General features: G+C 39.4%; 1 protein-coding gene across 1 annotated transcript in view; it reads left to right on the top strand.

The window, feature by feature from the left end:
• The first annotated feature begins 10,780 nt into the window (after positions 1 to 10,780).
• TERF1 (telomeric repeat binding factor 1) overlaps positions 10,781 to 15,714 on the top strand; it is a 19,614-nt gene continuing 14,680 nt past the window's right edge. The window contains exons 1-3 of the mRNA XM_050315068.1: positions 10,781 to 10,967; positions 13,033 to 13,128; positions 15,191 to 15,321. Of these exons, the coding sequence (XP_050171025.1) occupies positions 10,796 to 10,967; positions 13,033 to 13,128; positions 15,191 to 15,321 (399 nt within the window). The 5' untranslated portion in view covers positions 10,781 to 10,795. The remainder of the gene's footprint in view (positions 10,968 to 13,032; positions 13,129 to 15,190; positions 15,322 to 15,714) is intronic.

Here is a 15,714-nt window from a genome sequence, read left to right as displayed (position 1 = left end):
TAACTAGAATTAAGGTCTCATGCAGATGTTGCAGCTTGAAAACAAAAAAGCTTCCCTGCTGTTACACTTTTCAAACCTTTCAGAAAACAATGTCAATTTGGCCTTCACAAAAAGAATTAAGTCATGGACACACAGATAGAAACACCAGGACTGCTTCACTTTACCTGTATCCAGCTTCTGCCATTTCGTAACTTAACATGACATTATAAAATTACTCATAAGCATGAAAGAAAAATTAATTAAACATGAAGGTGCTTCTGGTGCCAAGAAGACTGAATGAGAGGGCAAGTTAAATCTACTCAAAGTCACAACATAAAGTGATCGTTTCAGTTCACAAGAACCAGCCCACATATAAAAGATGCTCTGGTGTGAAGATCTCTCTGCAACTGGCAATCCCAAGATAAAGACAACAGTGGCCAATTTAAGCATTGGCCGTGCCCAAATTCTTTACAAATGAAGCACCTGCCAAATACATCCTCCCACACACACTCTCAGACCTGTAAGTTTTAAAACAAGCCACAAGCAGGAGACTATACCTGAGCAACTGCAATGGAACATTTATGGAATGTTTGTGAAGTTGCTTGGCAATGCCCCAAAAGTTCCAGACTTGACCATGCCCAACCCCCAGGTCCCTGGTGGGACTCTGCTATGGAGGGCACCTGCCACACAGCACTTAATGATCACAGAACCTTTGAATGGTTTGTGTTAGAAGGGACCTTTAAAGATCATCTAGTTCCAACACCCCTGCCATGGGTAGGGACACCTTCCACTAGACCAGATTGCTCCGAGCCTCATCCAGCCTGGCTCTTCCAGAGATGTGGCATCCACAGGTTCTCTGTACAGCCTGTTCCAGTACCTCATCACCCTCACAATAAAGATGTACCATATAAGTAGCAGCAGGTAGGGATTTCTCAGCCTAACCACTGAATACACTTACCTCTTGCTGCCAGGAACAACAGCACCTTTTTCTGTTGTCAAAAGAATGAGAAAGCCCCTAGCCAATACTATGCCATAGCACAAAGGTTTGCTAATAAGGCTCATTTTAGTAGCTTTGCAGGATTAAAAATCTACTTACTTTGTTCTAAGTTTGCCAAACAAAAAGATTGATTTGCAGTGGTGCAACAAGCTTGTCAAAGTCTTCAGCTTCATTGGATTTCCAAAGCCTCACTTTCTTCATCTTTTAATCAACCAATATTACAGAAAATATAACACAAAGATGGTTTGATAGGGTTATTTTCCATAAACACAAGTGAACTTGCATTAATTCTGCTACTCACTTTTATTTATTAATTCAGTTTTACATTTGCTTTTCCATTATTTTTACAAGGATTTACATGACACTGACAAGTCCATAACTACAGTGGTTATCTCTTTTATTCTTTTTATATATTGGCACGTTCACTTTCTTTTTCACTCTGGAAATTTTCCCTGTGTAGCAAGAATTACTGAAAATCAACATTAAGAGTCAAACTCCTCAACAGGATGATAGAAGCTACCCAAATCTGCTAATTTAAAATGGTTCCTTTCCTGTTTCAAAGCAGAACAGAAACAGCTTCAAAGTTCCTAAAGCGCATGTAGCTCATAGCCCTCCAACTCAAGCCAGTAAGAATTGGGAATGCTCAGGCTCCCCCATCATTTCAAATAAGGCATAAAAAGCAATAAATATAATAAACACAAAAATAATTTCTAACGGTGATCCAGAAGAGAAGGTCACAAATGAGTACTCTTTGACCTGTAAGTTGTTAAAACACAATTTTTCTGTTTCAGCAGATGTGGAGACTGAGATGTGGGGAACCTTAGCAAAACCCACAGTGTGGATCATCTATCAAAAGTAAAAGTCAGGAGGCCTAAGCCCATCCAAGCCTTACAGCTATAGGCAGTTCTGTTATGACCTGCCCCAGAAGGGGATGGTAACCCAGGTTCTTGTCAATAAATCCCTTGCAGTGGATTAGAGTGAAACAACACTGAATAATCGGTGTTTGTAAATATATATATGTAAGGTTTATTTTAGAACAGTGTTGTTGAAAAGGAAAACAGGTGTATAGCCATTTTGGTTATTATCATCTATAGTAATACAACAACATTAAAGCATAAAAATAACACTTATGGAAATGTATAAGGAAAGAAAGAAAGGATAAAAGTAGAAAGATATATATATATATAATCACCACCTACTGGATCCAGTGATGAAACTTGTTAGTTGCAGCTTCAATGTCTGTTGGTTGAAGTGATGGTCTTGATCTACTGGGGCTGGGGGAAGCCCAGCCCAGCCCCAAAACTCAAAGATTTTATGAGTTATATACACTTAACCTCAGGTGGAAATGCCTAGTACCTCCTCTAGGATGGGGAGTTTTAGAATGGATGATGTCCATCATCTGAGATGAATAGCCTAGGTGTGAAACGTCCCAGCATTTGCTTCTTATCAGCCTCTTCCCTTATCTCATTTGTAACCTTAAGAAATCTTAGTCTTGCCCAGAAAAAAATAAACTTCTCTTTCTCTATGAAATTCCGAGGCCATACTGGAATAATTTAAATAATTTTTTTAAAAAATATCATTAATTCTGTTTCCTTATTTTCTATGCACAATTTTAAATCCTCCCAGCTTGACTTGTGGAATTTTAAAATCTCATAGTTATAATTCAACATTTCATAGACTGCAGGTCTTAAAGGAATTGCAGCTACCCACAGTTCATCAGAAGTTGAGTTTTAGGATACCTGCTATTCATTTAACCAAAGTCACTGTGATAATTTGTGCTTTCCTCTTTTATTATTCTTGGAACTTAATTCCAGAGGGCTATAGGCAGTCTAAACTTATAAGTTACTATGAAAAATCAGGTCCACTTCATCTTAGGCATCCAAAGTCAGTGAACAATTTTGGCTATACTTTGATATTTTGGAGTTTTGATTTTTTTAATTTTTGTAGATCTTAGAAGTAGTTATGTAGTAAATGTAGATTTTAGAGTAGCAGCATATAATCCCTTTACCCTTTAACACACCAACCACACATAGCAAAACCTGTTACCCCTTCCCATATCATTCCCCTAAATTCCACTGGCCTGTTTAGTCTCATTTTCAAGGCAGAATTGTAGAGAACACCCTAAAATCTACGCAAGAAGATATAGCCATAGATGCAACAACCTTCAGGCCTAGGACTCTGGAAGGCCTCCAAGAACATTACATGCTCTGAGGAAGATGAAGATGAAGAAGAGGGGGTCCCAAAACACCCCCAGACCCAATTCCTGAGAGGCGTGGCGGGGACAGAACCTGGGTGGTGGCCAGATGGGGATTGGGTGAAAATCATTATAAAAACTGTGAACACCTGTATTGGAGAGCATGTGTTGAGGGTATTCCAGAAAGCCTGGGGGCTCATTAAAGCCTTTGTATCCTTATCTTATCTCCTACCTAATTTGGCTTGGAATCTTTTTTTCCCCACGGTCATTTAGGCAACACTTCATTTCCATCTAAAATATAGAATGAATGGAAACTGAAATCCACATATAGTGTCTGAATAGTCATAAAAAGGTGTATGTTGGCCAATATTCCAGTTCTTTGTCCCACTTCCTGAGATAATGAAACATCCATAGTTGAACCTGAATCTCCATCAGTAGTCCTCCATTCGAGGTGTTTGATGTGAATTGAAGAATTTCAAAGAACATCATAAAATGCACTTAATGTGCAACCTGAACATCAGTTTAACTCACTTCCAGCAATCAAAGGTGACACCACTGTCTCAGCTCATGAGGGTAAAGACAAAGTAGTGGTTGTTTCTGAAGTGCTCAGAGCAGAGTGTGATAAATAAAGTGCAAGGTTACATGTTGAAATGGGAAGAAAATAATAGTGAATTATTTGGGCACAATCTATTCTATCTAATAGATGAGGGAAGGGTATATTGAAAGAACAGTTTATGATCTGATATTGCAAGGCCATTAAAAGGTGTCTTCACAGAGGGGCATGTTAAGTTTGCATGGATATTTTTAATTCTGACCTGTTCTAAATGATGTCATCTTTGCTGATCCTTGGGCAATAACCATGTACATGTCTGTTTCTGTGCCATTTCATAGATTTTTATTAAAAGAAAAAGTATCTACTTCATATTACACAAAGATATATAGATGCCATTTATTTCTTATTACGTATCATTGTGACTTTCTAGTTCCCTAATTTGTTGAAAGTCTAAACATCTAAATTTGAATTATCCTTAACACATACATACTCCAATTAGCCAAACATACCTGACATATGTACTGCATACCCAACCCATTGTGGAATTAGTGCACAAACAAGCTCAAGTAGATATAAGAAATTAGGCATCCAACTGAGCAACTTCCCCTGATGCTTGCTTTTTCTAACCATCTGGTCTACAACACAATATTATTGTCACGTACGCTTTTTTTGCCTTATGACTTCCACTTTTATTTACAGATCAAAATATGGGTTTAAATAAATGACTTGATAAAGATCAGTTGAAAATCTGTGGCACTGCCAGGCACCACATCTGCATTTACAAATCCCTGGTCAGTGCTTTTGGTCACAGTAAAATCCTTCCTTCCATCTATTACTCAGTAGAATTCAGTTCTTACAATATTACTCCTATAAAATTTTGTTGAGTCTTGTGATTTTTTTTAAAATCTATATAGCAAGAGAAATGCTTATTTCCAATACCAATATTCAGTGAAATTAAACCTTGATTCCTGTCTTGCTTTCAGCAGGATCCAATCTCCAGCTCAGCTGTATTCACTTCAGTTATCACTTGCATGGACTTTACTTCCTACAGCATTTTAAATGGCCTAAATTTTACTTCAAATTTTCATTCTGTGTACATCACCACCTGTGAGAAAAGGAATGTTCTTTGTGTTCTTGTTTTTATTTGTGGGCTTGTTCCAGTGCAAAGCTAAGTCTTCTTAAACATTCAGTTGGGTAGCTATGAATAAAATCTTTATCCATCATTCTGATCACTAAATATTTCATATATCAGTTATAATATATATATATTATTCTAGCAAGAGTTTTTTCATTCTAAAAGTTGTTTCATTCATTCAAGAGTTTTTTCATTCATAGAATGCCCTCTAAAATTTTCACCAATACAACATCCAGCAAACCAGAGTATCACAGTGTAAGAGGTGTTAGGCTGGGGCCATCTACTGGCTGTGTGCTGAGCTTTTATTGACAGATTCGGGAATCCCTTTACACGTGTAATTCTACTGTAATTATAAAAATAACAGCATATATTAATACATGAATCACCTAAGTACATGATGTTTCTTGTGTAATATTTGTTTTTAAGTTTAAATATTCCAGGAATTTAATATGGCCAATTATAAAAAGAAAAAAGTAATTTACTTATTTTGCTTTCATAAACAAAATAAAAATAAAGGGGAGGGGGCCTAAAAAAGCTCTTACTTCCCAATATCAAAAAGAAAACAAGGAATAAATTAATATTAGTGCCAAGATTTAAACAGTTTAGTTTAGACAACTTTAGAATTATTGCTGTGATGAAGAGGGTAAATAATTCTTATTGCCTGATTTGATACTTTGTAAGATTTTACCCTGTATTTGTATATGTTGTTCTAAAATAGCTAAGATGAACTATCCAGTTTTCTTGGGATTAAAGAAGATCTGTCAATTTTATTATGTTCTTCATAGGTTTTTATTAAAAATAAATTCAGACAAAAAAAAGTAAGAGATTAACAGAAGGATAAAGCTTTTAAAACCACAAGTTCTATAAATAAGCTACTTGAAGTAAGAGTAATACAGACAAATTAGTTTGGAGACCAAAAGTATAGTTATATAATGATGCTGTTAAGTATGTATTTACTCATTTATTATATGATAATATTGATAATTATTTATGCTGTAATTTAGTCTTATTTCTTATTTTAACTGTCTTCAGGAACAGGAGAGAGCATTTTTTTAACACATTTTACAAGTTTAAGTGAGATCCTTTGTCATCATGGCTAGGCTTCGCGAACGAAGTTTTGAGAAGGGCTCTACCCACGCTTGCTACAAGCGCACTGAGAGATCCTTTGTACTTAATAAATTACTATACATATACATTTATGTATATGTATGTATACACACAAAGACACAAAAATATATACATATTATCTAATTATTCTAATGTATTCTAATTCTAATGTATTCTAATTCTAATGTATTCTTATTCTACACATATGCAATACATATATATATTCATCTATATCTGTATGTACATATGCACCCATGCATGCACATGCATGCACATCTATATATCACACCTAACATCAAATATGTACATTTTACACTCTTGGTTAAACAAAATCCTCTCCTGTATCATAGTAGTACTGGGATTAAACATTATTCACATTTGCTGTCAGCAGATCCATCAGCAGGAGAGACTTTCTAACAGGACCTGTAAGCGGCAAGTAATTTTTTCAAGAACTGCAAGTTGCAATTTAAAATGTTTAAAAGGCAGGCAAACAATAAGACTTCCCAGTATAAACAGGAAAGTGTTACATATTGCAGGTTTGGAGACCAAACTATGGGAGCTAAAACTAGGAAGACATTGCCATCACCACAAATGGAACTGCTAGAAACACCTGCATGAGAAAGAAAAAAACTGGTTTAGGAATTAATCCAACCAACTGTGATTTTACACCTCATTCATAAAAGTAATAATGTATTCTTTGCCACACTAGACTACCATTTGTTGCCCTGCTGCAAGTTCACCCAGGGCATCTGACTTCAAATTGCCTACAAGACAGGCATCTTTTCTAAAATGCTTATTCAGGTTTTTTCTGTCATCAAGTGGGGAGAGAGAGGTAGTGCATGAAAACCATTTGTCCACATATGACATTAAGGATTCCTAAAAGACACCCAGGGCTGGGTGCTGTGCTGGTTTTGGCTGGGGCAAAGTTAATTTTCTTCACAGTGGCTAGTATGGGGTTATATTTTGGATTTGTGCTGAACACAGTGATGATACTAGAGATGTTTGTGTAATTGCTGAGCAGTGCTTACACAAAGCCAGGGCCTCTTGCTTTTCATACTGCAACACTGGCAAGGAAGTTTGGGCTGCATGGGAGGTTGGGAGGAGACGCAGCTGGGAATGGTGACCCAAACTGACCAAAGCGATATTCCATTTCATATGATATCATGCTCAGTACATAAAGTTGGAGGAAGAAGAGATTATTATTTGTGACTATTTTTGTGACTATCCGCTTTTGATTCGCAGTTGTTCAGTTAACTTTTGCCTGCTACCCATGACTCAAAATAATCAGTAAAAATATTTTGTAACCTAGTTCCAGTGACTCCATATGGCTGATGTAGATGAGGTTCCCAGTACTGGAGTACAATCAGGCTTGCACAAGTCAATCATAAGCCAGCCAGGAAATTCAAAGTAATTTGTTAATGTAATAAGGTCAGAGGGGTGATAAAAATGGATGCAATGGTGGTTGGAAAAAATCATGACTGGTGCTGTGACACGATTTTGGTCGCTGGGAAAAGGAGCAGACCAGCTAGGGGTTCTTGGACAGCCTGTAGATGTACGTGATGGCTAGCTCTGAAGTAGCACGCTATGCTTGCCCAATAAAGGACACATGAGACAGCTATGTTAGCAAGAGAGCAGCCAGGAGCTAGTCCAAAGCTGATCTGCGTTTATTAAAGATGGAGGGCTATTTAAGGGGAAAGGTAGAGAGGGTACTGGAAGGTAGGTGGAGCATGCAAATCCACTAACACAGATTGGGTAGAGGTAAATACATACGCAACAAGGGGGTTGAACAGCCGATGACATAACTGGGGAATAACTGGATTGGTGGATACCTAACATCATATTAACCAATAAACAGTTGTCTCCATGCCATGAGGCATAGGTCTCAACTACAAGCAGGGTAAAACTGGAAGATAGAAAATCCTACAATCTTATCTCCTCATTTCAAACACAGTTCATTTCACATGTCAGTTGTTAGTTCAGGTAGCATCTCTTCTCCTGCCACAAAGCGCTCTTTCCAATCTTCATAAGATGTATCCTCTTCTTCCTGGCCATCCCCAACAGTGCTGGAGTGGACATTAAGGTGGATATTAGAACACGTAAATGTCCTGACTGACTTCCAGCATAGCTTAATTGACCTAGTGTGAACTTGCTGCTACTGAGAGCACCAAATATTGAGAGAGCAATGGAGGGATGATCCAGGCAACAGAGGGGATCAGCCCAAGTGACTGCCAAAGCAACTTGAAGCAAGCAAAGCATTAGTATAGTCCAGGTGCCATGTTATGAATCACTGATAGAAAAAGAAAAATTAAAATAGAAGAAACACTTATTATTTACCAGCAATGCCTGGGGTTTTTGTTTTTTTTTTTGTCACAGTAGTTAAACATTAATGTAATCCTAAGGGTGTTTCATTCAGGAGCCAAAAATTTCCCGGGGAGATGACAGCAAGAAGGAGTGCTGCCAGCCAGAGCAAGCCAGGTAAACCTGCTGGGGCCAATACCACAGTAGTGAACTGCCCAGCAGAAGAGAGCTGCATTTCACTGTCATGCATCACTAACACACATACATGGGCAAGGAAAGAAAATGAACACTTTAGTCTCCAGCGTGACCATGGTGGTGACACGTTCTACTGTCACAATGAAACTGCCAACACAGGTATGTGCAGAGATGGGGTCAGCAAATGTGCTCTTAACGAGATTTTGCTTTAGGTGGAACTGGGAGATGCAAAAGATTGTTTCTGAACAAGAGATACTTAATATTGCTTGTAAATTAGCTGTAGCCTATATTGTAGCTAGGACTAATATTTAGTGGTCTATAACCAAATGCTGTAAGGAACACAGGTCTTGCTGTGACCTGCTCAGCATAGGAAGTTATTAGAGATAGGGAAAACAGCCCTCCCCAAAAGGGTGGGAGGGGGCAGATAGGGTGTTTTTCCCTGGGAGTTTGCAGTCTGGGTTCCTGTCTGTAGTTGTGTCATGTACTCCTATGGGATTGTGGAGATGGACCTGTGATGGGCCCGGGAATATCCAGGGAATTTGGGGTCTCCCTCCCCCATCACTCGGTGCTCCCTTGTGGGTGTGCAAACAAGCTGTTAAACACAACTTAACACAGACCACCACAAAACAACAAAAGGGCACAGGCTGCAGGCAGAGGGCTGAAAATGACACTGAATTTGTACTTTCCTGTTAAAGTTAATCACATCAGAAGCATATTTACACATTGTTTTCAGACTGAGAGACAACTTAGTTTTTAAAACATTGTCCTCTGATGCTGCCCACAAGGCAGGCAGAAATGTTATAGTACTGCTGTAACATGCACAGATACCTCGGAGTTTCCAGGTCTTAGGGGTGAAGATAATCTAAATACATAAATTCACCCATAAATAAAGATGATAAAGGAAAATCAGACAACACTCAACTGTTTGTTATGGAATATAATGTAGTTATCGTGCATTGGTTGGGAGGTATTTGCTCAGGTCAGAGCCTACTTTGTCTTCCCAAAGCACATTTGCAAGAAAATATCTGTTCTCTATTTGAACCACTGAAGTCAGAATCCTCTGAAGGCGTTCAGAAGAAAACCAGAATATGACTGCTGCTGAAAAAGGTAACAGTTTGCAAGTTGGTGATACAATTATTTGATCAGGGTAATTTCAAGATTTGACATACCTTCCTGTCAGTTTCTACTACAAAACTCCCAAAATGCCTGCTCAGACAAACATTAATGCATAATGATCTCATTTTTATGTCTAAGTGGTTCATGTCAAACACTCTGAAAATTTTGATTTTCGAGATTATCAGCAGCCTAATGTAGCCTGTCACAGTTTCAGGCTTATCACTATCCTGAAGTACTACAAACAACATGCCAAGTAACAGGAATTTGTCCAGTTTGAAGAACTTATGTCCTTAAAGTTGTTACTGTAGGTACACATGTAAACACACATTTGAAAGCTCACTACAACATAAGCTTACAACTGTTGCCAAATATTGTCTCTTTCAAAGTGCAAATTTAAATCTTACATTCTATTAGTACAGCTGTCCAAACAGATTATTCTTTTTAGTTAAATTTTCTTGTCTCTTTGACCTCATTTTTTTATGCCACAGCAAGACTGCAGCAGGTGCATTTAATGCGACCACAGGAGTCAAAGCCAGCAAAGGCCTAAGCAGCTCATTTATTCTGCTCCTTGATACCACACTGTTCCTCCCTGGAGTGAAGTACAGCTCAGAAGGCCTTTCACCAGATCTACCAGAAGATTGTTCGACCCTCCATCAAGTCTCTGAAAGAAAAACCCTTCTTCCCCTTGGATTTTACATTTTAACACATACAGAGTGTTGCCTTTCCAGACAGATGCACTCCACACTCCAGCTAATTCTGTCTCTCTTCACAGTCCATCTGAGGCTTCATTGCCAAGTCCAGGCTTCCACTTTCCGGTCATTCCAGCCTCTGCAATGCTGGTCCTTCCTTCTTCCAGCAGCCTTATCTCTCCCGAATCCACATGAAGATGTGCTCAGAGAAGTCCTTCGTCTCACACATGCACAAAACGGCCACGTTCGCCTTTTATTCTTCCAGGAAGCGTAGGACGTGGCAACTCCCATTGAAAGACACTCACTCCTTCCACTCCCAGCCTCTGGCACCGGGAGGAGTTCGCCGGCCAAAGCGAGCGGCCGGGCCGCGCTGATTGGCTGTGACGGGCGAGTGGGGCGGAGCCGGGAGGGGCCACTGCGCTGATTGGCTGCAATGAGGCGAGCGGGGCGGAGCCGGGAGACGCCACGGCGCTGATTGGCTGCGGCGCGGCGGGCGGGTTGGGGTCGGCGGCCGTTGGCGCGCAGTTTGAAGATGGCGGCGGCGGCGGCGGCCGGCGATGGGTCCTGGGGTTGCTCGGCTCCGTTGGCTCCGCCGGAGGCCGTGGCCGCCGACTGGATGCTGGAGTTCGCCTGCTCCTGCCTGTGCCGGCACTTCGGGGACAGGATCGGGGCGGAGTTCTGGCGGTGGAGCGACGTGGCGCAGTGTGAGTGGCGGTAGGGGATCGGGGGGTTCCGCCGGCGCTCGGGGCTCTCGCAGCGCCGCCCCCGGGCCGCTGTGTCCTGCCTCCGGCAGCGCTGGGGACGGCGGTGTTCGGCTCTTTCGAGCGCTTCAGGAGATTCCCGCAGCACCGGGTAGCCTGCTGAGGCCGTTTGGTGGTGTGGGCAGCACTCGCACAGGCAGTGAAGCAGTGCAGGCAGAGTTTTTGTTTGCTTGTTTAATGCGCCGGTGTTCGAGCTCGATTGTTGGCGAGATAACCGCAGCTCCTGTGAGTTAATGTTTTGGTTGAATGAGACTGAACCTTTCCAAGGGGGGGAGTTTCAGACGTTGAGGTGAATAGTCATTGCTGTTAATCTGTAATGTAAACATTTAAAGGCTTCTTTTTCTTTGGAATAGCTCTAAAGGAATTAACTTTGTGTAATCAAGACTGTTCCATTGCACAAACCAAGTACAGGAGGTTTGCTTTGAAGTGACATCCCTGCTCTGAATTAAAGTGGTAATGTAGGTGCACCTTAAGAGAACAGAGAGAGCTGAAAATCTCAAGCTGCTTGCCAAGATGACCCTTTTGTTCTGTGGAATTGTTCACCTATGGTATTCTGCCTGCTTCCAAAATTTCAAAGTTCTGCCTTCATCTTCAGTGTATGGTGTCTATCATTAAGCTTGTCCAGACCCTTTCTGAAACTGGACTCTCTAGTCTGCTACGGAAGGTGCATAAGTGATCACAATGAGTGACGCTTTACTGCTGTTCTAAGTGATGTGCTCTTTTTACTTCATATTTTGGCTATAGGAATTAAAAGCTCCTATATAACCTGTCCTCACTGAAGCCAGTGGAAATGTTCTTCCTACTCCAAATGACAATATTCTGCTTGATGTTAGCTTAGGTAATCATTCAGGGCTGTTTACTTTGTAATTTCATGCTTATCTATTCTGTGTAGGAGATGATCATACTCTAATATTCAAGTAGGCTGAGTACTTCCAGGTGAAACAATGTGTTATGTGCTCTAGTTGTGTCATTGCAAAACTCAGGTGTTCTGTGCTCCAGGATCCTGGCTTTTTTGCTAGGATGACACTGAAGTGTGTACATAAACAATTCCTGGACTAGAGTGTTCAGTTTGCAACTTGGACAAGTAACATGACATGTTCTTCATAATTCTGTGATTTTGTTGGGCACAAATGGAAACACAGGAAGTTTCAGAGTACAAGGAAGAACTTTACTTTGAGGGTGACTGGAATAGGCTGCCTAGAGAGGTTGTGGAGTCTCCTTCTCTGGAGGTATTCAAAACCTGTATGGATGTGATCCTATGCAACCTGCTTCACCTGAACCTGCAGGGAGGTTGGACTACAAAATCACAGAATGGGTATGGTTAGAAGGGATCACAATGGGTATGGATGATATCCAGAGGCTCCTTCCAACCCCAACTATTCTGTGATTCACTTTTCATTTTGAATGTTACTGTATTTTGCTGTGAAGATGAATTACTATATCCAACCCAATAAAATAAGAAATTCACAGCAACCAGCATGATAGTTCCCATTCTAAAATATGTAAAAATTCTTGTGACCTTCCAACCTTGAAAGGAGGGTTTCCCTTGTAGATGTACATTTCTGACTGTGCTTTCCTTTTAGCTTTTACTGCTTTTTGTCTGTTAAATTGCTGTAGCAACATGTTAAGTGTTACCAGTCTGCCTGTGGCTCGTGGTTTGTGGGCATTCCATAGAAGTGTACTCTGGAGCAGACAGATGTCTTTTGTAGTAAGCTACTTGCCTAAACAAAATTTTATTTTGATGCCATGGTCTTTGAATCTGAATATAAGCCTGTGATACATTTTATTGCTTCTTTGGAGAAGGATATATTTTTCTGTTTAAGTTCTTAAATATTAAGTTTTTTTAACATGGGCAATTACTAATTAAATGTACTTCATTGGTTTCTTAATGAACAAAAAATTAGATTAGTAGATCATTTAAGTCTGATAACACAGTGTCTAGTATATGTCTAGCCACATTGTGGCAGTACGGAAGCAAGACTGACTTCTCACTTGTCTTATTTTCCAGCTCTTATCAACGGCTTTTTCAAAATACCAACACATCAGAAAAAAAGGGTTTATGTCTGTCAGCTTTTGATAAGAATTGCAAAAGGAAAAAACTTTGGTAAATACTCTGATTCTTTTTTTTTTTTTTTTTTGTCACTTGTCTAAAAATATTTGTGTGAACTTGCACAGAGGTGTGTTAGATATGCTTTCACAGAGCCTTTACTGTACATATTATAAATACGTATGTGGTTATATATTTACATGTAAATCGTACATCTCTGTAAACACATATACAGATAAGTATGTGTAAATAAATGCAATGAACTGCACATTTTAGACTATCTTTATTCCACATGTGACTGAGTTGTATGCAGGACCAGTGTTATTCTATGCTGACTGACTTAGCTGCTCTGAGTTAGAATTACTATATACTTCTTAAATTATCAGTCTATTTTTGTCAGGGTAGCATCAACAAAAGAAAAGACTGACTAGCTCTTAGTGAGAAGTACTTGCAAGTTTAAAGCTCGTGATGTACATTGCTTTCTGCACACATAACTAGAGGTTAAAGAAGGACTAACAGTAGGAATAAGAATATGGATGAAAAGGATGACTGCCCTTGTTTCCTACAGAAGGCTGTAAGACTTTCAGCTGGCAGCAGGTCCTTGGGGCTCTTTTTCACTACCATATCTCCTCTGGCTGTATTTACAACTAACTTGTTGATTCAGCCAAGATGATTTTGTTTCACAATGAAATTTTTGGAAGACTTAACTTTTTTTGCTGCAGATTTTTACTGTTTGATAAAATTCATTGTAAGACTTGAGAAGTAGACTTATTTTTATAAAATTAATTTCTTTATGTTTCTTGCCAGGTAATAACAGTTGTCTTGATTTATTTTAGCTTGAGAATCAAATTCTAATATTGAAAGTAGTTCGTTTTATACAAATCATGAAACTTTTCTGATAATGCTCTAAAACTATGTTATTGTATATAACACTTGGTAATACGACTTTGCTGTGCATTTTTTTTATCAGTATAGAGAATGACCTGTGTGGTCAGGAAGATTGCATATGCTCAGCAGGTATTACATCAAGTGTAGCTGCACAGTGTACATGGAAAGCTGCTCTATGGTAGCTTTCCTAATTTTTTTCTAATTATTAAACTATTTAATCTGTAATGAATCTTAAAACAGAGTAGGCTGTTTCAGATGCCAGCTCTTTTAAACACTTCGGTTTTACAGTATTAAAACAATCTTAATATGAAGTGTCATATTACTTGATTGAAACAATAATTAAAGAAACATAAAAGTGGGGTTTTTTAATTATGTGTATATATGCACATAACACTGAAGTTTTACTGACTGACTTATTGTAGCGAGTATAAAGTAATTTTTTTTTTTTTTAAGTATTGCTTAAATTGTTTACTCATTCCTTAATGAAAAAAAACACTTGTTCACCTGCCAGCTCCTCCTGCTTCTTTTACATTCGCTTGTGCAGGTGTGTAAGGACCAGAATGGGAAACTGTTTTGAGAGTGTTGAGAGGATGACTATTTGGCTAGGTCAGGTCTCTGTCAGAACTGAGCACTGATCCTTCTCACTGGGAGTTTACACAAACCTTGATGTTGGCAAAGCAGTACACTGACATGGGAAGTTGCTTCTGCTTATTCAGTGACACTCCTGTGAGTGTCAAGCAGTTTGAATTTCTCTCTTGGTTTAAGCACTTCAAATACAACAACTGAACAAGGACTTAAGAAATGGAAATATTGGGATAGATTCAGAAAAAAACCCCAACCTTAGGATGGTGGTTTACTACAAAAATTAACAGTATCAATACCAAATGTTTTGATATCTGATGCTAAACTTACTGTATTATTAATTCCAGCCCAAGTACCTAATGCTGAACTCAGCATTATTACAAGTGGCATTTTAAGTGAACAAGAATTAGCTGACATGTAATATCCCTTAAAAATCAACAGTAATGTCATTAGCAAGGGTAGGAAGAACTAGTCTGTCTGAAAAGAAGATAGTTACTTCAGGTTCTTAAACACACCTGGAGAGAAAGACTAAAAATTATTTCAGGAAGAAGGAATTCAACAGATTACTATTTTGCATTTAAGTACTGTAATATTTTTAGCTTTATCCTTTAAAGTACTTTTTTTTAAAAGTATTTTTTTTCCCTCTAAGAATTACAGTTTGAAAATGGTAAAAAAATTTCACCTTTGGAATCTGCTCTGTCTTTCTGGACTTTACTTGAAAAGGAAGAAACTAAACTGGAAAAGCTTCATGAAGATATTCGTCACTTGATTCAAATTCAGGTCTGTGTGACTTACTCAAAATGCTTCAGGATACTCCCTATTCATTGGGAATGAGTAGCTGGAAAGCTGCCCAGCAGAAAAGGAGCTGGGGTTGCTGGTCAATAGCCAGCTGACCACGAGCCAGCAGTTGCCCAGGTGGCCAAGATGGCCAATGGCATCCTGGCTTGGATCAGAAATAGTGTGGCCAGCAGGACCAGGGCAATCCTCATCTCCCTGTACTTGGGATACTTGGCACTGGTGAGGCTGCACCTCGAGTACTGTGTTCAGTTCTGGGCCCTCACTATAAGAAGGACACTGAGGTGCTGGAGCGTGTCCAGAGAAGGGCAACGAAGCTGTGAAGGAGTCTGGGGCACAAGTCTTATGAGAAGCAGCTGAGGGAGCTGGGGGTGTTCA

Source organism: Myiozetetes cayanensis, unplaced genomic scaffold, assembly GCF_022539395.1.
Source record: "Myiozetetes cayanensis isolate MyiCay16 unplaced genomic scaffold, myiCay2020 scf1, whole genome shotgun sequence".
Lineage (NCBI taxonomy): Eukaryota > Metazoa > Chordata > Aves > Passeriformes > Tyrannidae > Myiozetetes > Myiozetetes cayanensis.
Note: the sequence above shows the minus strand (reverse complement) of the source record. Positions and strands in the feature narration are given on the sequence as shown.